At 41.2% G+C, this 21,500-nt stretch overlaps 1 protein-coding gene across 3 annotated transcripts in view; it reads left to right on the forward strand.

The window, feature by feature from the left end:
• Positions 1-399: 399 nt before the first annotated feature.
• Positions 400-21,500, forward strand: part of EXOC6 (exocyst complex component 6) — a 151,250-nt gene continuing 130,149 nt past the window's right edge. Inside the window, exon 1 of one of the 3 annotated variants that reach the window (XM_059662857.1) lies at positions 400-610. In XM_059662857.1, the coding sequence (XP_059518840.1) occupies positions 489-610 (122 nt within the window). In that variant the 5' untranslated portion in view covers positions 400-488. Of the gene's footprint in view, positions 611-9,187; positions 9,409-21,500 lie in introns of those variants that run through there. The other 2 variants (XM_059662858.1, XM_059662859.1) reach the window with 2 other exon arrangements.

Genomic DNA, 21,500 nt, shown 5'->3' on the forward strand with positions numbered 1-21,500 from the left:
ACTAAGGATGTCCAACTGCTGGCTTAGGCCTCGAGGGCTCCCAGACTGTGAGAGGGCACAGGCCGGGCTGAGGGACACCCCCCCCCCCCGAGTGCATGAATTTCATGCACTGGGCCTCTAATATTAAAATATGTGCCAAAAATGTGCCCTAAGGAGTCCACTGCATTTAATAACTTTTTATAGTATAATGGTTTTGATTCCAACCAAGTGTGTAGTTACTATCTTTGAAAAACAAGTGAGTAAATATAGCAAGCATCAGGCAGGAACTTTCTGAACTGTGTCAAGGTTAATAATAAGTAAAATGTTATAAGTAGAGACAGGACAGCAACAGCTGTGCAACATTCTTGGAAGCAGGGCTTTTGATAGCATGAAGTCAGACAGTGAGCTCAGTTTTGCGGCTACTCTGGCTGAACAGAGAACCCTTATGATAATTATAAGGAAAACTACCTTTCTTTTATAAATTACAACTGTATTGCACTCGAAATCTGATGTCTGCAACTGGAAAATCAGGGGCATGTGGAGCAATGTTGGAAGAAGACTCAGATCAAACCTACGAGAATGTCCTGGCTGAGATTCAGTCCTTCGAGCTACCCATTGAAGCTACTTTAAGGTAGGGCTCCTATATAATTTATTGTTTCCTTAGTGGCAATAAGGTAGTCTTATTCACTTCTTTTTACACGTTTCTCTATAACAGAATAAAAAATAGTTTTAAGAAATAGCTACAATTCTGTGTGCACCTAATCTCAAAGTTTCCTTAATCTTAGAGAATTACAATAAATAAGTAATCCACTTTTTTAAGGCATTATATTTGTTTCCTGATACATCACAACAAGTTTATAAAATAGAAGTGACTTTCAAGTGATCAAAAAGGGCCTCATGCCATCTCCAAATAGATATTCCATCTCATTTCTATGAAGTTACCATTGTTTTCTCTAAACTATTTCTTAGTGAAAAGGATGGAAAAAACATTAGACATGTCAATGAAACCAATTTATGTTTGGTGGATGTGAGCTGTAGAAAAAAATGCAGACTATTTATTTGTATTGTTTCTGATCAAGTATCTGGTGACCTCTCAGATATGTATTTTTTAATTTACACTTAAGACTTAAAAATAGCTTCTTTGGTAATATGGGGATTAATTTGCAGAGTTCAAGAACAGGATTTGAAATAATAGCAATGTTTCTTTGTGTTAGAAGGGCACCTTTTAACATTCAATTCTCTCTGCCTGTCTGCCTGTATCTATCTGTGTGAGAATGGGATGGCAATCACTGAATGTGAGCATGACAGTCAATAAATATTTGTTGACTAATATTTGTAGATTAAGTGAAAAGATTTTTTTTTTCCCAGGGGGTGTTGTCTCTTCATTCTCAGAAAGGTCCCAGGGCTAGGTGCTTTGAAATTCACTACAGTTTAAATCTGAATATATTTCTACCAAGTATTCAAATTTGATTTTGCATTAAGTATATTTTGAATCTCTTCCAAAGGCCTAGGGTAGGGTTGTAGGCATGGGAGGCTTTGATATATATTGGTTGTTTCTTGGATTATCAATATGTAGGTCAGTTGCAAAATCCTTACAACTCCATTATAACTATTCTTTATACCTTTATTTTTTTGAGCATCATGTGGAGAAGGGCAAGTAATTTTAATGTCCTGATTCAAAGGTAGAAGAAACCAGAGCTTTTTACTAATGGGAAACTCAGTTTTTTTTCACATGGAACATACTTTATACGATACCAGCACCTTCTAAAACGTGTGCATTGCCTGACGGCTAGGTCAGAAGTCTAAAGAGGAACAAGAGTAGGGGGTGAAGGGAGCCTGCACGAGTGTTAGTTACTTTGGCCTCTGCTGCCATGGCTGCTTCAGAGCCTTGGCCTCAACCCCGGACCCTCTTCATCTCTCCCCTGGTCCCACACTCTGGCCAGTATCTACAGACTTCTTCCACCCCTGGAACTATCAGCCAGTCTTTCTCTGGCATTGGACCTGACTTCCTGTAAGGTTCTTGGATCTGCTCTACCCTCTGTTCTTAGGGCAAATATCCCCAATCTTTACCTGGTTTTCCTAGAGAAAAAAAATCAGTGTAGATCTGCAGTCGCAGCACTGTCCCGGCATCACCCTCAAGGGTGGAGACTGTCACATATTTTCCCCAGGTGCTGCCCTGTCACCACCACCTGGGGGGCCCACTGGTTTATTTGTGTTGCCAATAAAATACCCATTAAAGACACCACAGGCAGCTATAGCAATTGAATTGAGGAGTAACATTCCAGGGTGGACAGTGACAGTGGAACTGGATATTAGCCATACAGATGGTGAATGAATTTAAAAGGGAGAAATATGAAGAAAGGCCTACTACTAGTGCTTGCATTGTACTAGCATGGCTCTGCTTTGGTCATTCAAAATCTCCTGGCTGTCAGCCTGTTGGTAGGCTGAAACTCATTAGCAGGTGAGGTCTGGAGTTAGTTTTGCTGCCCTAATCCTTTTGCCCTGGGCATCATTGTTTTCATAGCGTTACCACGGTATGCTAATTTCCATTGGATTTTCTCATTTTCTTTAGGTTTTCTAATTTTTCACTCCAGTTCCTCCATTTGGCCTAGAGGCATTCAGCTCCTGATCAGGTCCTCCCTTTACGGGGCTGTCCCTGTAAGCTTCATGGCCGTTTGGAACTACACTAAAGAAAACTGCTGGTACCAGTTCCATTTAACATTACCAACTTCTTTGAATAAGGATGGTCAATAGGTCTCACCTAGCACACCAATTCCAATGCGCTGGTAGTGGCTGTCTGAATCCCATGCTGAGAGTGATTCTGATAAATTAGTCATGGCAGCTATGGGATTAGGACAGGGCAGTAGCAGTGTTCATAATAGTTATCAGATTTACCCTAGAACTTCCTGCTGCCAGGCCTCACCCATGTGACCTGCTCTCCAATGAATCCAGACTCCAACCTGGATGTAGCCATTATGCCACTTGGGGTCCTGCAGGGGTATTGTTAGCTTCTTAGTTACAGGATGTTCCAAAACTACAGCATATCTAAACCAATTTGGGTTCAAAAGTTGCAGTGTGTCTTGTTGCTATAGCTGGGCCCAAGATAAGCAAATCATGGACACATTGAAGGGCATGTGAAGTTAGTAGGAGGCAGAGAAAGGGGACATATCCAAAGAAAGCCCTGCAGATGGTGGGGAAAATAGGAGGAAAAGGGAATCGTACAGATGACGTACCAGAAGAAATTTTTGTAATTGTTTCATGATAACATGATTGTTTTACACTTGTATTCACAGACTCTCTCGGGCACTTTTCCAAAAGCTGACCATGAAGTTTTACCAGTTTAAGGGCAAACAGGATATTGTTATTTCTTTGACTTTAATGTTTTTAGGAATGAAGATAACATACCTTTAGGAAATGACAGAAAACATTTATTTAAAAAAGCAAAAAGCAACTAACAGCCTAAACTGTATACACAATAAAATTTTAGGATGACATACTAAAAAATATGACTGGTCAGATTCAACTGTGGATGTTCTAAAATGCTCTTGCTCTTTATATCTTCAAACATGTAAGATTTCTATTAAATCATATTTCACTAAGTATATTGGTTAAGATCAATGGCCTAGGTTTTATTAAGTTATTTGATTTGGTTTCTGAAACTCTGAAATGGGAATTATAATAAAACTTATCTCAAATGGCCGAAACCGGTTTGGCTCAGTGGATAGAGCGTCGGCCTGCGGACTGAGGGGTCCCAGGTTCGATTCCGGTCAAGGGCATGTACCTGGGTTGCGGGCACGTCCCCAGTGGGAGATGTGCAGGAGGCAGCTGATCGATGTTTCTCTCTCATCGATGTTTCTAGCTCTCTATCTCTCTCCCTTCCTCTCTGTAAAAAATCAATAAAATATATTAAAAAAAAACTTATCTCAAATGGTTAATGTATATGAAAAGCTTAGCACAGCACCTGCCTAGTATATAGTAGATGCTTAATAAATATTAGTTCTCATTATTATGCCTAATTTACATCTGGGAAATATATTCCAGTATACTTTAATAAATATATACTTTAGAATATTGATGTAAACAAGCTCCCACAGCATTAAGCCAATGCAACTGCATAGGTCCCACAAAAATGAGCCATTCCTGTCTGAGCTTAGCACTGCACCTGCCACAAAAGCAATCATTCAACGAAATGGTTGCTGAATAAACAGATCCAGGGCTAATTATATTTGAACTTCTCTGAGACTGGCTCATATTTAAGAGAAACTGAATTTATTTGGCTTCAATTTCAAATTTCCTTTTATTGTTCTCCACCGTGGGATCCAGATCTTTGTGGGACAACAGATTCCTGGATATAGTTTTACAGCAGGAGTTCTCCTAGGCCTGCCCTGGACTCTGCTGATACTCTCTTTTTTTATTTTATTTTATTTTATTTTATTTTATTTTATTTTATTTTATTTTTTTATTGCTTAAAGTATTACAAAGGGTATTACATATGTATCCATTTTATCCCCCCGCCCTAGACAGTCCCCTAGCCTCCCCTATCCCCCAGTGTCTTATGTCCATTGGTTATGCTTATATGCATGCATACAAGTCCTTTAGTTGATCTCTTACCCCCCTACCTCCTGCCCCCCAACCCTCCCCGGCCTTCCCGCTGCAGTTTGACAATCTGTTTGAGGCAGCTCTGCCTCTGCTGATACTCTCTTGCACTTGCAGAGTGTGGCCACTTGGTGTCACTGCACCAACAAGGCAGAAGCTGAGGAGTGCGGCTGTCAAGACATCCCCAAAGAGTGGCTAAAAGGCCGCAGAAAGGGTTAGCTTACTAGTATTAGCGTCAATGTATAAAGACTGCCTGTACTTTACATATTGGCACAGTTTTACAATTATACAATGAGGGCTCTGAAACCATTTAGGAAACATCTGAAGGATATTAGCAGTCTTGAGAAGCTGAAGATCAGGAAGTCAGCTACAGGGTTTCCAGGAATGGGGAAGGGAATCTTTCTGTAGAGTTGCACCCTATCTCATGAAACATGTGTTTGCAACATTGAGCCTAACGTCAGAAGTATCTGCATGTAGATCATTCATTTAACAGCTATTAGCTGGGCTGGGCAGTAAACAATACAGACACTGTTTCTGTGCCTGGTCATGGAGACAGACCCGTGATTTATTTACCACCACATGTGCCTCAAAGGATAAGCACTACTTCCAAGGACAACAAAGAGGTGCTTGACTTAGAAGCAAGATCTGGGAGGTTCACTAAAGTGGATCAGGAACCAAGAGTCTAACCCAAAGACATGGACCCATTTCCTCCTCCACAATAGAAAACAAATTTCAGGCAGTTTCTATCAGTTGAGCATGCAACAAAAATGAGGTTCAGGTTCAGAGAACCTTGACACAAAGTTAGGATACTTTGTTAATGATTAAAAAAAGAACATTTATGTGTTGGTTTTATTTTTATTTTATCAAGAGGAAGCTAAATTCTGGGCTTCCTGGTTTAATAATAAGCGCCTGATAATCCTAGTCTTCAGTGCTAATGTTGATTGAGCTCTGGGCTAAACATTACACATATATTACCTCCTTTAATCACCACACAGCTTGGTGCCCCAAGAACTATTATTGTCCCTAATTCATATTTGAAGAAACTGAGGCTTACAAAAGTTAAGTAACTCTCCAAAGGCCCAACATCTAGTAAAAGATGAGTTGGAATTCCAACCCAAGCAGTTAAATGCCAGGGCAGCTGCCTTCGACAGCCTCCTTCTTAGGGAAGGGCTTTCCCAAGGTTGGTTATTAGTCTGAAGACAAGTGACTTCATGACTAAGAGTTAATTGGCAGGTGAAATCTTTAATTCACTGGTTCGGTTCATACTGGACACAGAATGCATCTCCTGCCCTGCCAGTCTTCCCGGTGTGTCTTTCCCCTGCCAGAGTCCTGTGGAGAGATTTGGGGTGGATCTCTGGAAGTCAGCACCCACTGCCTGAAAAAGAACTCAACACGCAGGTGGAGTCTGCCCGTGTGTGCCCTCCTACTGTCCAACCTCCTCCGACCAGACTGATTAAGTCAGCTATTCCTCGGGTAAAACAACTTCGGAACATTCTTCTTGGCTCACTTTTTAACTAAAGAGAAAAGCAGGAACTGGTTAATAGGTCCATCTTCTCCAACCCACTGCTGTGTGGCTTTGGACAAGTGACTTAATTTCTGTAAGTCTCAGTTACTTCAGATTGAATCGGAGATAGTAAAAGTACCAAACCCACAGGATTTAAATTAGATTTTAGTAAAACTAGTACTAACGTGATTACCAATTAAAGTACTAATTCAATTAGCAAAGACTAAATTAGATAATATAAAGGTCTTAGGGCTTAGCAAATAGTGCTCAATAAATAGCTATTATGGCTTTTATTTTGGCCTATAGCTGAAATTCTTAATTTTAGAGCCTTTAGGAATGCATCGCTTTAGAACAGGCTTTTTTGGGTGGGGGGACACATTTGTTATATCTATGTCCATGGTTAAAATTGACACAGTTATGTAGGATATTCAGCTTTAATCCTAGCAAAAATCTTCAGGTACTAACGGAACTGTCAGAAGTCACAAAGGGAACCAGCCAAAGCTGCTTCAGAAGGAGAAGTGGTATATGGACTTCCTCCCTTCTTGAGTTGCAGGGAAAGTACTGCTGCTTCTGGTGAGGCAATCTCTGTGGGTAGGTGTTGAAACAGCCTAGGAGTGAGGAGTGCATGAGCAGGGCCGGCTTCCCAGGACAGGGGAATCTGGAGCTGGATAGATGGTGGCAGGACTGGTGAAGAGAAGGGGGCGTGGTCTGGGTAATGAGTGCTCAGGAAAGGAATGCCCCATCAGGAGACAGGTGCCAAATAAGAAGCTGCCCCATGCCATATGCCCCACTCTTCTCACCTTGCTTTCCTCTTCAGAGCCATGAATTTTGGCCGTACACATCAACTTAGCTAGGGTAGTCTGCCATTTCCTGCAGAGGCAACTGGCTTTCTATTCTCTTTATAGCAAGGTACAAAATTTGTCTTCATTTCTTGTGTTTCAGTTTCAATTTTCAAACAGTTTATTTTGCTCTCTCAAGAGCTGAACCTGCAATTCAGATGTGCTAACACCAGGCGATGGTGCCCCAGTAATTGGAAAGGCAATCAGCTAAGAAAAAAAAAATTGTTTTTTACTAAATAAAAATCAGTGGCAGGAAGGGCCAAAACACTGGGATAGAGGGATTTGGCTTGACCCAAGGGTAAAATTTTAAATAAGCAGAGGAATGGATGAAGTTGATATCTTCTGACAAAAGTCTTTAAATATTGTTTCTTGCATTGAAGCTCTTTATTAAAGTGGGCATCAGGGAATTTGAGGCAATATTTTCTATTAGTGCTACAGATTTCTATTAAGGTTACTGAATACAGCCACATTATATGATATTATACTTAATGTCAATGTGTGAAGAACAAGTTTGAGGAAATTAACTTTTTACAATTTGATATTGTCCTACTTTCTAATTGTTACCCATTACAGATTAGTCAAACTCTTGCCTTATGCTCAGACCTGTTTGGAATGCTCCTTTCCAACCCATCCTGACCTCTTTCCAATGACTTCAGAGCTTCAGTATTGTCTGGTTTCAAAACCCTTCCAGCTTTCTCTTAGCTATGTGCAGAACTCTATGAGGAACTATCGGGAATTGCAAAATTAAAAAAAAAGTCTCTCTGAAGGTAAGGACCTTAACATGGTGTGACTGTTGGTGAACTTGGGAAGAGATTTTTGTTTGTTTCTGCATATTCTTACAGCTCAAAAAAAAAGTGGGATTTCTCAGAGATGATCTGAATTCTTCTGTGCCATCAAGACCATGGAAACAGGCTTGGGATGGGGTTTCTGGTACAATGAGCAGCTGGCAAGAGTAGTGCTTCCTTGGTCTTCCAAGCTTGCATGTGCTGAGTCAGTGGTATTTTGGTTTCCTGGGTGCCAAGTGTACAAAAACAAATAAAATTCCCAAATGTATGAAAAGGAACCCATCAAAACAAGTGCAACCTCTTAAAACAGTTGTTGGTGGAATGGATAAATGTGCATAATTGCATCTAGTGTCATTTATAGATGGGGAGACTGGAATATAAAGAGATTAGGTTCTTGCCCAAGGCCACCCCGCTGTGAAGTGAGGTGAAGGTGCAAGGAATTACACTGAGGATGCCTGTCTTCAGAGCTCATGCTTTTAACTGTTATACAATATACCACCTCCCAGGAATTTTGTCGGGAGGAGGATGAGATAGGCTTCTAGGAAAAGCTCACTGACGGGGCTGCGTTACCCAGCTGGATGATAGTAAAGGGCTTCGTTGCCTCAAAGGGAAGTTCAGCGCCCTGGATTAATGGAGGCCAGAAAACAGTTGTCCTTCAGGGCTAGGTGTGCACTCTTCCTGATTAAGCTTCCTCAGTCTCTGCTTTAGTCATGACCAACTGGTTTGCTCAGCGTCCCACAAACGTCATTAAACAGGACTCTTGGACCCCAGTACCTCCGCGCAAGCCACCCGCCTCTCTCTCCTCCTGTCTCCGATGACCTCTCCTCTCAAAGACTTCCACCATCCTCATCCCAGCAAGGCGGGGGCACTCGGATTCAAGGACTTTGGCAGGAAATCAAGCATTGCCCCTGGGCGCCTCTTGCATCTTTGCCATCAAGTGTCGCAGTTCTCCGTCATTTAATTTTCCTGGCGCTTATAATTTACTTCCAAGTTGAGTGGCCTCTGCCAACTTCCTGTGGGCAGGGACGTAGTAAATCCACCCAGAGCGGCCGTCCTGGTCTCCGCTGGCATTTTCCCGGGTCATTCCTAAAATAAACATTATGCCCGAACACAGTTTTGCTTTTCATGAGTGCACGTTTGTCCCTTTTCTGACTCTCCACCGCCCAGAGCCCATCAGGTCTCCTGGTTAAACTTTTCCTGCAGGTTGAGGGTGACTACTTGCCGCAGCAGCGGGTCTGGCACACAGAGAACAAGGATATATGTTAACTGTGTTACAGGCGGGCTGGTCGCAGACCGCCACTGGGGCAAGTGGCGGGGCTGAGCGCGAGGGCACCCGCCTCCCGTCCTCGCCGTCAGCGCAGCCTCGTGGCCTGGGGAACGAGCCGGTGCGCAGATCCCCGGCTGGGCGGTGCGCACGCGCGCCCCCGTCCCCGCGCCCGCCCCGCCCCTTGCCCCGCCCCTTGCGCTCGGGCCGCGCGCCGCTAGCTCCCGCCGCCCGCCCGGGGGCGCGCCTTGCCGGCTCCCCAGCTGCCAGCCAAGATGGCGGAGAGCGGCGAGGGGATAGGCAACGTCCCAGAGCATGAGCGCATCTTGCAGGAGATCGAGAGCACCGACACCGCCTGCGTGGGGCCCACTCTCCGGTAAAGCTCTCATCCCCGCGGGACCCCGAGCGGCCCCCGCCGGCCTCTCGTCAGGAGCGGGGCGGGTCGCCCGACAGACAGGTGGTGCGCGCGCAGGCGGAGGTCTGGGACCCCGGCCCGGCTGGGGCGGGGCCGAACTGGCGGCTGCACCTGCAGGCGCGGCGGGCCTCAGCCGCGGGAGCTGTGACCGCGCAGGCGGTGGGTGTGGCTGCCGCGGTGCCTCGGACCCTTCGAGCCGCGGGGTCGTCTTGCGTTTGCCGCCCTGCGTTTGCCCTCGGGCCTGCCCGGCTGAGGGCGCGGGCGGGCCGGGAGCGAAGGTTCACCTCTGCTGGCGGGCGTGACTGATGCGCGGAGGCGCGCGCTGCTGGGAACCCCGGCGGCCGGCTGCCCCGGGCCGGGGAGCGTTGAAATTGAGCGGGAGACGCCGGCACCCTCACCCCGGAGTGGGCGCGAGGGCGCGTGGGCTAGAGAGGAGGAGCCGGTGCTCGGGCACGCGCGGCGGTGACCGTGGGTTCACCCGGCCACGCTCTTACTTATTTACGGAAGTGTCATTAATTTTGCATGACGTTTTCCGTTTATTTTTTTTTACAAAAGGATACCTTTTAAAAATAGTTACCAGGTAGGGACTATTCCAGACGGACTACCTGCTGCCCTAATAGTAGAATATTCAGCCGGACACGGTACCGATCTATTCGATGAGGTTAGGCACCCTCGTCAAGACTAAGTGCCTTTTACATGCAAGGCTTCGTCTTGTGCAGCGATGACAGTGAAGTGATGACTCCCTTCGGGGACCTAGGGCGGGTTGTGCTTTTATCATGATTGTTTTCTTCGGGATGCATTTGCTAGAAGTGGGGTGGACCTATGATTTGCGGACCCGTGGATGTAATGTAAAGTGAAACCGGTTCAAGTCATAATGCAAGCGCACCTTGCGCTGCGAGTGTGTCCGGAGACCCACCCGGGTTTTGCCCTCATCCCATCACAAAGTGTGCAGTCACGGGCAGGAAGCATGTAACCTTTCTGGACCTCCGTTTCCTTCTTCATGGCCTGGGTAGGGGTGGAGGTTTCGATGCCCAGAAAGGCCAGGGCATCAGGGACTTGTGTATTCACTGCCGTATCCCCAACACCGAGCTCACCGGGATGGCCGGCACCCGGTACATTTCGTTCTCATGATGTTCTTCCTGTGATATGATAAGCATGGTCAGTGCATTTCCCTAATTTTCCAACTTCACTCTTTTCATAAAACTACATCTGGCAATGAAAGAAGAAATCACACATTAAAAGGAAGCTTTGTTTTCTTTATTGCCTGGTGAAACTGAAAGAATACATTATGTGGTATAGTTAACACAGCAGCCCATTTTTGAAAACAGTGCTGGTTATGAAGGAAATGCTTCATCTTGGGGAAGTGTGCGAGGCAGTATCCGTGAAAAAAGATGAAATTAACTGAGAAGGGAATTTTGTAGTATATTGAGAAACTTTTGTGTCACAAACAGAATATTTATATTTATATGGTACTCTGTTCTGTTTTGCTGGACAGTTGTGTCACCTGCTCACTCAGTTGAAGCCCAGCTCTTTTCTTTGACTAACTCCAGTGACTCATACCTATTCTATTTATACACTTGTCATCTCTCATTTATAAGCTCTCTCCACACACATAGAAGCCACTGCTACCAGTTCTTTTTCTTGAACAGCATTTAAGCGACTACTATTTTCACCTAGGTTCTTCTCAGTGAAGTACTAATATTAAATTGTAACAAATCTTTTATTATGGTAAAATTGAAATGTTTTAAAAGTAAAATAGTGTAATGAAGCACCATGAACCCATCATCTTCCTTCAGTTCAAGTGTCCAGTCTCTTGTTTTTTAAAAATATATTTTTATTGATTTTTAGAGGGAGGTAAAGGGAGAAGGATAAGGAGATAGAAACATTGGTGAGAGGAAATCATCGATTGGCTGCCTCCTGCATGGCTCCCACTGGGATTGAGCCTGCAACCCAGGCATGTACCATGACTGGGGATCGAACCAGCAACCTCTTGGTTCCTGGGTCAATGCTCAATCACTGAGCCACATCAGCTGGGTTTGTAGCCAGTCTCCTTTGATTTTTCCTCCTATCCATTCTCCCCTACTCTGGCTTATTTTGAAGCAAATCTTAGACATAAATTAATTCATAAATATCTCAGCGTTAAGATTAATTTTTGTTGTTATTTCCTACTTATCTGGCCTGTAGGCTTATGTTGTTCTTTTTTTAAAAAAATATATTTTATTGATTTTTTTACAGAGAAGAAGGGAGAGAGATAGTCAGAAACATCGATGAGAGAGAAACATCGATCAGCCGCCTCCTACACAACCCGCAACCAAGGCACATGCCCCCGACTGGAGTCGAACCTGGGACCCCTCAGTCCGACACTCTATCCACTGAGCAAAACCAGCCAGGGTGGCTTATGTTGTTCTTATTTTTCTCTGTGGCAGACTTTTTTAGCCTGACCTTTGCTTTATTCATTTTTTTTTAAAAATAGATTTGGCTTTGTGGGGGAAGCCAGATGATTAAATGAAAAGCATGTATACACTCTTCACAGTGCCTTGCATATAATATGGTTATTTGACCACAATGGAATTAAATTAGAAGTCAATCATAGAAAACTCTGGAATATCCCCAAATATTTGGACACTGAATAACAATCTAAATAACCCATGGGTGAAAGAAGAAATCAGAAGAGAAATTAGTATTTTGAATTGAATAAAATGAAAATGCAACATATTGGAATTTGTGTGATACAACTAAAGCAATACTTAGAGAGAAATTTAAGCACTGAACACCTGTCCTAGAAAAAGAAGAGCAAATGAAATCCAAAAAAGCCAAAGAAAGGAGATGATAAACATTAGAGTGGAAATCAGTGAAACAGAAAATAGAAAAAACATTTGAGAAAATCACTGAAACCAAAACCTGGGTCTTTGAGATCAATAAAATTGATGAAACTTTAGGGAAGAAAATGAGAAGATACCAGTGATCAAGAATTACAAATTCCCAATAGGAATGTCAGGAATGAGAGAGATTACATCACAACAGATTCTACAGATATTAAAAAAGAGAATAAAGGAATATTATGAACAACTTCATGTCAGTACATTTGATAACTTGGAAGACATTCTTTGACAGATGCAAACCATCACAGTTCACTTAAGCCTGGCTGGTGTGTCTCAGTTGGTTGAGCATGTCCCATGCATTGAAAGGTTGCCGGTTTGATTCCCACTCAGGGCACATGCTCAAGTTGTGGGTTCACTCCCTGGTCAGGTTGTGTATGAGAGGCAACCGACCAATATTCTATCACATTGATGTTTCTGTTTCTTTTTCTCCCTCTCTCTTCCTCTCTCTCTAAAAGTCAATAAAAACTTAAAAAACAAAGCTCACTTAAGAATAAATTACCGAATAGACCTATATCAATTAAATAAGTTGAATTTGCTGTATAAAACCTTCCCCCAGCCCTGACCAGTTTGGCTTAGTGGCTAGAGCAGTGATGGCGAACCTTTTGAGCTTGGTGTGCCAGCATTTTGAAAAACCCTAACTTAACTCTGGTGCCATGTCACATATAGAAATTTTTTGGTATTTGCAACCATAGTAAAACAAAGATTTATATTTTTGATATTTATTTTATATATTTAAATGCCATTTAACAAAGAAAGATCAACCAAAAAATGAGTTCGCGTGTCACCTCTGACACGCGTGTCATAGGTTTGCCATCACTGGGCTAGAGCGTCGGCCTGTGGACTGAAGAGCCCCAGGTTTGATTCCGGTCAAGGGTATGTACCTTGGTTGCAGGCACATCCCCAGTAGGGGGTATTCAGGAGGCAGCTGATCGATGTTTCATTCTCATGGATGTTTCTAACTCTCTATCCTTCTCCCTTCCTCTCTGTAAAAAATCAATAAAATATATTAAAAAAAAATAAAACCTTCCCCCCCAAGCCATCCAGGCCCAAATGGCTTTACTGGTGAATTTTACATTTAAAGAAAAATTGATACCAATTCTATTAAAATTCTTCCAGAAAAATGGAAGAGGAGGGACTGTTTCTCAATTCATTTTGAGGTCAACATTAACCTGATACCAAAACTAAAGAGAGACAGTTCTGGAAAAGGAAACTATGGACCAATATAAACACAGATGAAAATAAACAAAATTTTAGCAAGTTAAATCCAGCAATATATAGAAAGAATAATACATTGTAATCAAATGGGATTTATTTCAAGAAAGCACGTTGGCTTAACATTTGAAAAACCAATCAATGTAATTCACCATATTAAGCTAAAAAAAGAAAATTTGTAGAAGCAGAGAAAGCATCTAGAAATTTAACGTTCATTTTTGATAAAACCCATCAGAAACAAGGGTTGGAAATTCTCAGCCTGAAAAAGGGCATCTATGAAAAACTTATAACTAACATTGTACTTAATGATGGAGGACTAGACTAAAGCAAGGTTGTTCATTCGCACCACTTTCATTCAGTACTGTGCTAAAGGTCTTTGCCAGTATAATAAGACAAAAAGTAGTTTAGACAATGTGATCATTTATAGAGAAAATCGTATACAATCTAGAAATGCTACTAGAACTGATAAGTGAATTTAACAAGGATGTAGGATACAATATTAATGTGCAAAAACCAGTTGTGTTTCTATATGCTAGCAAGGAACAATGAAATTCAAATTCAAAATTGATACAATAAAAAATATGAAATACTTATAAATCTGACAAAAGATGTGAAAGACTTGTACATGAAAACTATAAAATGTTGCTGGTAGACACTAAAGAGGACCTAAATACATAAATGCACACATATGCTGTATTCATGTATCAGAAGACTCAATATTGTTAAGATCTCAGTTTTCTCCAAATTGGTCTTTAGATTCAAGGAAATTGCAATAAAAATCCGAGGAGAATTTTTTTGTATGTGTGTATACAAATTGACAAGCTGATTCTAAAGTTCACAAGGACATGCGAAGGATCTAGAATAGCCTAAGTAACATGGAAAACAACAACAACCCCCTAACAGAGTTGGAAGATGTATACTGCCTGGTTGAAAGACTTACTATAAAGCTAGAGTAATCAAGGCAGTATATAGTACTAGCATCAAGATAGACAAGTAGAAACTGAATGGAGACTCCATAAATAGATTCATACGATTGGTCAGTTAATTTTTTTTTAAATTCTCATCTGAGGATATTTTTCTATTGATTTTTAGAGAGAGTGAAAGAGAGAGGGAAAGACAGAAATATCAATGCGAGAGAAACACATCAATTTGTTGCCTCCTGCACATGCCCTGACCAGGGCCTGGGCCGGGGAGGAGCCTGCAACCGAGGTACGTGCCCTTTACCCTAATTGAACCCGGGACCCTTCAGTCCACAAGTGGATGCTCTATCAACTGAGCCAAACCGGCTAGGGCTAGTCAGTTAATTTTTGACAAAGATGCAAAGGTAATTAATTAGAAAAAGATAGTTTTTAAAAATAATAGTGGTGGAATAATTGGATATCCATATATAAAATAATGAACTTTGCATCATATTTAAAAATCAACTCAAAATGCATTTCAAATATAAAATATAAAACTATAAAACTCTTAGAAACCATAGGAGAAAATCTGGGTTTGGCAAAGATTTCTTAGATACTATTCCAAAAGCATAATACATAAAAGAAAAATTAATTAATTGTGTTTCATCAAAATTGAGAATATCTGGTTTTCAAAGAGACTCCTAAGGGAATGAAAAGACAAGCCACAAATGGCGAGAAAAATGTTTGCAAATCACATATCTGATTTTAAAAAATGGAGTCCAGAATGTATAAGTCTTTAAGACATAAGAAAACCTTATTAAAAATAGGAAACTGATTTGAACAGATATATCACAATAAAAGGTACACAGAGGGCAAATAAGCATATGAAAAAATGCTTAACATCAATAGTTGTTAGAAAAATGCAAATTAAGACTACAACATTAAACTACCTTGATATTGGACTGTTTGATTGGAATGTGGAACAACGGGCACTCTTATACACTGCTGTGGGAATTTCATAGATGCTACTTATCAGGTTGAGGAAGTTCCCTTCTCTTCTAGTTTGTTGAGTATTTTTATTATGAAAGAGTGTTGAATTTTGTCAGATCCTTTTTCTGCAGCTATTGAAATGACTCCGGTATTGTAAACCAAGGCAAATACAATTCATTTTCCATATTTTGTCCTTTATTATGTTCTTTTATATTCTGAAATAAACAGTTTGCTTTAGATCACTGGCTCTTTCTTAGAGATCTGTGAGATTGGAAGTATTTTCAAATAATGCTTTCAAATGAATGAATCAATTTTTTTAAAAAAAAATCTCAGTTTTAGTTTTTAATGTAAATATTGATAGTTATAATCCACATGAATAAAAAAGCTTTTAGGAATTCTTAATAAGTTTTGAGAGTATAAAAGAGATTTAAAAAATTGAGAATGACTGTTTTAGGACAGAACTACTTTTTCCTTGAAAAACAAAAGCACACACACAATTGCCTTTCTCTGTCACTATTTTCCTAGTATAATTTTAACCACTGGTAATAATTTAAACTTTTAACCAAAGTAACTAATTTATATTCACATTGAAACACTGAGATAGAACATTGAGAAATGTCTGTTGTACACAAACATTTTATCAGACTAGCAAAACTCATGAGCTACATAATTCAACTTTCTACAAACACAAACATCCCATTTACATGTTCTTAAAGTGGCAAATATGAACTCTCAATATATCCCACACTGTAGCTTCTCTATAGTATCTATAGTAATAAAAGCATAATATGCTAATTAGACTGATGTCCTTCCGGACGTCCTTCCGATGACCTTCTGGATGAAGCCGCAGCGGTGGGGGCTGAGGCAGAGGCAGCCACCATGGTTGGTGGCCGGGGGCCGAGCCCCTTGCATGAATTTCGTACATCGGGCCTCTAGTATAAAAATAAGAAGCAAAAGTATATAAACTTAATTATGCTTAGTAATCAGCCTTCTAAGATTCTTAATTTAATGTCAAGGTTTTAAGTTACCTAAAAATCTTGGAAATTGTCTTTAATACCTGTTCAAATAAAAAGTTTGTCAGGATAATGATTCAACTTAGTTGAACACAAATTTACATTTTTAATCTTTAGTTATGTGAAGTTGGATTTTTAAAATGTTTCTTAATTCCTGTAAGAAGAATTATTTTTTTAAAGTCTAGCATATTTAATGTATTAGAAGATCAATTTTCTTATTTTCTGGGAATTTTATAAATATTCCATTTATATGCATACTTAAAAAATATATTTTTATTGACTTCAGAGAGGAAAGTAGAGGGAGAGAGAGAGAAACATTAGTGATGAGACAGAATCATTGACTGGCTGCCTCCTGTACACCCCACACTAGGGATGAAGCTGTTAACCCGGGCAAGTGCCCTGACCGGGAATTGACCTCCGGCCAGTCATATGCGTCCTTTTTTTTTTTTTTTTTAACCAATAAGCCAGTCAGAACAGTTCTTAAGAGACTTTAAAATCTAAATTACTAATACCCTCTGGAGATAAGTTATTTGATTTGTCACACACAGTACGAGGTAAAAGTCTTTCTGAGTTACTGATACAGAGCATTATAGCTTTGTGTTTTTTTTTCTTCATTTCACCCACAGGTCAAGAGACATGAGTTGTAAAGATTTAAAAAAAAAAATAACAACCTCATTTGTTCAGATATCAAAGACCTGTTCTTGGTAGTTATGAAATTCTTAACTGATTTGAGCTCAAGATAGACAAAAAGACAAACAAAAAAGATTAACAAACCAAAGTGTCTTTTATCTTTTATCTTTTATCCAAGAGATCTCTGTCATCCATGTAGAGCAGAGGTGGGGAACATCTGGCCCGCAGGCCATATAAGGCCCAAGAAATCATTTGGCCTGGCCCTGCCAAGGCATTAGGGATGAGTTAATTAAATGTTTGACCAAATACAGCAGGCTATTTTTTAAGTTGATAATTTTGTATGGCCCATGAATGATGTCATAAATATCCAAATGGCCCTTGGCAGAAAAAAGGTTCCCCACCCCTGATGTAGAGGGATCTACACTAATAAAAGAGAAAAATGGTAATTGGCGTACGACAATACCCTTTTCATTGGCTAATCAGGGCTATATGCAAATTAACTGCCAACTAAGATTGGCAGTTAACTGCCAACAAGATGGCGGTTAATTTGCATATGTAGGCACAATGCAGGGAGGCAAAAGGGAAAGCAGGAAGAAGCCCCCTGCCACTGACAGTGATCGGAAACCCAGGGGGGAGCTAAGAGCTGGGGGGCAGGGCAAAGGCGGCCCAGCCATGATCAGAGAATCAGGTGCCTTTGCCGCCCTGGCCAGTGAGAGCAGGAAGTAGGGGTGGAGCCAGTGATGGGAGCTGGGCACGGTCGAAGCTGGCAGTCCCAGGAGCTAGGGGCCCCTTGCCTGGGCCTAAAGCGAAGCCCACGATCGCGGGGCCGCTGCAGCTGCGGGTCCCCGCTGCCCGGGCTGAATGCCTCAGCCAGAGGCATCCTGCAGGGGCAGGGGCGGAGCCCGCGTGATCGCGGCGCCCCCCCGCTGCCACTGCAGGTCCCCGCTGCCTGGGCCGGACGCCTAGGCCAGAGGCGTCAGGCCTGGGCAAGGGGCCGATCCTGCGATTGGAGGGTGATGGGGGTCAACACCTGAGGGCTCCCAGTATGTGAGAGGGGGCAGGCTAGGCTGAGGGACACTCCCCCCCCCCCCGCCCCACACCCAGTGCACGAATTTCGTGCACCGGGCCCCTAGTCATTAAATAAATGGTCAAACCATAAAACCACATTCTTAGAAACCAAGCCAAAACATACAATCTGTAGAGAGGGAAAAAACCCCTCAGAGAAATAGTCAGTAAAGTTAAATGTATATTGCCACTTGGGTTTTACATCTGGGAGCCAAGTGCTTAAGCTTAAGTAGTCCATGAGGTGCAATTCTCTAGCAATGCAGTTTCTTGGCTCTGTCAGGTGAATCTGCTGGGCATCTTAGTGAAACCTACAAAACTATTAAAAGATAATTTTCAAAAAAGGAAAATCATGACCCTCATACAAATATAAAATTAATGCATGCCTAAGATTTTATTTAACTTATTAATTAATGAGGTAACCCATAAGATGTTACAACTCTTTCAAAGGTAATGGCAAAAAACAATATAGACATTTGGGAATGCTGAAATAGATTTGTAATAGGCACATAATTAGTATCACCAGGGTAATAATTTCATTCCATAGGCCAAAATGTTTCTATTTCTATAGAAAAGAATAACACATCAGTTTTCTATAATTTATAGAGTTGTAAAATAGCCCAAAGATAATGAAAGGCACAGATAACCTATAACAGTGGTCGGCGAACTCATTAGTCAACAGCCAAATATCAACAGTACAACGATTGAAATTTCTTTTGAGAGCCACATTTTTAAACTTAAACTATATAGGTAGGTACATTGTTATTAACTTAATTAGGGTACTCCTAAGCTGGCCTTTGCTAAAAACGTCCTCAATCTGATTGAGGCACGTTCGCTGAGGTTGACCCCTTCCAACTCTCCCACCCACACTCGTCTTGTATACTTGTTTCTTTCTATCTCCTTTCGTTCATCCTCTCTATATGTCCAAACCATCTCAACATACCTTTCTTAATCCTCGACACTACATCTTCTTTCACTCCACAACGTTCCCTAAAATTAACTTAATAAACTTTACTTAAAGTTTTAAGTCAACTTTGCACTGTATGTGGGCGCCCGCATGTGGTATTTTGTGGAAGAGCCACACTCAAAGGGCCAAGAGCCGCATGTGGCTCACGAGCTGTGGTTTGCTGACCACTGACCTAGAAGGATATGCTAGATCAGCGGTTCTCAACCTGTGGGTCGCGACGCCTTTGGGGGTTGAACGACCCTTTCACAGGGGTCGCCTAAGACCATCGGAAAACACATATATAATTACATATTGTTTTTGTGATTAATCACTATGCTTTAATTATGTTCAATTTGCAACAATGAAAATACATCCTGCATATCAGATATTTACATTACGATTCATAACAGTAGCAAAATTACAGTTATGAAGTAGCAAAAAAAATAATTTTATGGTTGGGGGTCACCACAACATGAGGAACTATATTAAAAGGGTCGCGGCATTAGAAAGGTTGAGATCCACTGTGCTAGATGGAACATTTAGTAATCACTTTTGTCCATTTAAAAGATTTTCACAATTTTTCTTGTTGCAAGCTTTTCTTTTTTTTTTTTTTACTTTATCTTTTATGATGCTTACCCCCATCCTCTTTTTTTTGGCCATGCAAAAGTTTTTCATTTTTATCAACAAAATATTCATCGGTCTTTCCCCTTTTTGCTTCTGGATTTTGAGTCACAGGAAAGTCTTCCATATTACCAGGTTATAGGGGAACCTACCCACATTTTCTTTTGGTACTTGTATGGTTTTATTTTTTTACTTTTATATTTCTGTACCTTTTTGAATTTTCCTGGGGTATATTGGTGATGAATGGCTCCAGTTTTATTTTTATTAAATATGGCAATCCAGCTGTCCTAACACATTAATAAGTAGATTACTTTCACATTGATTTGAAATGCTCTCATTATTGTTTATTAAATTTTCGTATGCAGTGGGTCTATCTTTGGTTTTTTGTTCTATTCATTATCTATATGTCTATTTGCATGCTAGTCCCTGCTTTTAATTATAGAGGTTTTGTTGTATTATAACTTATATCTAGTAGGGTTACCCTCACCCCATTGCTCATCTTTTTGTCATGGTTTCTTTTTTTTTCTTCTAATTAAATCTTTATTGTTCAGATTATTACAGTTGTTCCTTCCCCCCTCCCCCATAGCTCCCCTCCACCCGGTTCCCACCCCACCCTCTGCCCTTACCCCCCCCCCCACTGTCCTCATCCATAGGTGTACGATTTTTTTCCAGTCTCTTCTCACACCCCCCACACCCCTTTCCCCCTGAGAATTGTCAGTCCACTCCCTTTCTATGCCCCTGATTCTATCATATTCACCAGTGTATTCTGTTCATCAGATTATTTATTCACTTGATTTTTAGATTCACTTGTTGATAGATATGTATTTGTTGTTCATAATTTGTATCTTTACCTTTTTCTTCTTCTTCCTCTTCTTAAAGGATACCTTTCAGCATTTCATATAATCCTGGTTTGGTGGTGATGAACTCCTTTAGCTTTTTCTTATCTGTGAAGCTCTTTATCTGACCGTCAGTTCTGAATGAGAGCTTTGCTGGGTAAAGTAATCTTGGTTGTAGGTGCTTGGTATTCATCACTTTGAATATTTCTTGCCTCTCCCTTCTGGCCTGCATGGTTTCTGTTGAGAAATCAGCTGACAGTCGTATGGGTACTCCCTTGTAGGTAACTGACTGTTTTTCTATTGCTGTTTTTAAGATTCTCTCTTTGTCTTTTGCTCTTGGCATTTTAATTATGATGTGTCTTGGTGTGGTCCTCTTTGGATTCCTTTTGTTTGGGGTTCTCTGCGCTTTCTGGACTTGTAAGTCTATTTCTTTCACCAGGTAGGGGAAGTTTTCTGTCATTATTTCTTCAAATAGGTTTTCAATATCTTGCTCTCTCTCTTCTGCTGGCACCCCCATAATTAGGATGTTGGTATGCTTGAAGTTGTCCCAGAGGCTCCTTACACCATCTTCATATTTTTGGATTCTTTTTTCTTTTTGCTTTTCCGGTTGGTTGTTTTTCTTCTTCATATTTCAAATCTTTGACTTGATTCTTGGGATCCTCTACTCTGCTGTTGGATCTCTGTATAATATTCTTTATTTCAGTCAGTGTATGCTTAATTTCTAGTTGGTCCTTTTTCATATCCTCGAGGGTCTCACTAGATTTATGGAGGGTCTCACTAAATTTATCAGTGATTTCTAGAAGATTCTTGAGTAACCTTATAACCGTGGTTTTGAACTCTATATCCAGTAGTTTGCTTTCCTCCATTTCTTTCATTTGTGACCTGTTTTTTTTGTCTCCTCATTTTGGCTGCTTCCCTGTGTTGATAGAGTGGCTTTGTGTGCTAGGTGTCCTATAGGGCCCAGTGGCTCAGCCTCCCCAATTACCTGAGGTGGACACTCTTGGTGCACCCTTTTGTGGGCTGTGTG

The sequence above is a fragment of the Myotis daubentonii genome, chromosome 13, assembly GCF_963259705.1.
Source record: "Myotis daubentonii chromosome 13, mMyoDau2.1, whole genome shotgun sequence".
NCBI classification, from domain to species: Eukaryota; Metazoa; Chordata; class Mammalia; order Chiroptera; family Vespertilionidae; genus Myotis; species Myotis daubentonii.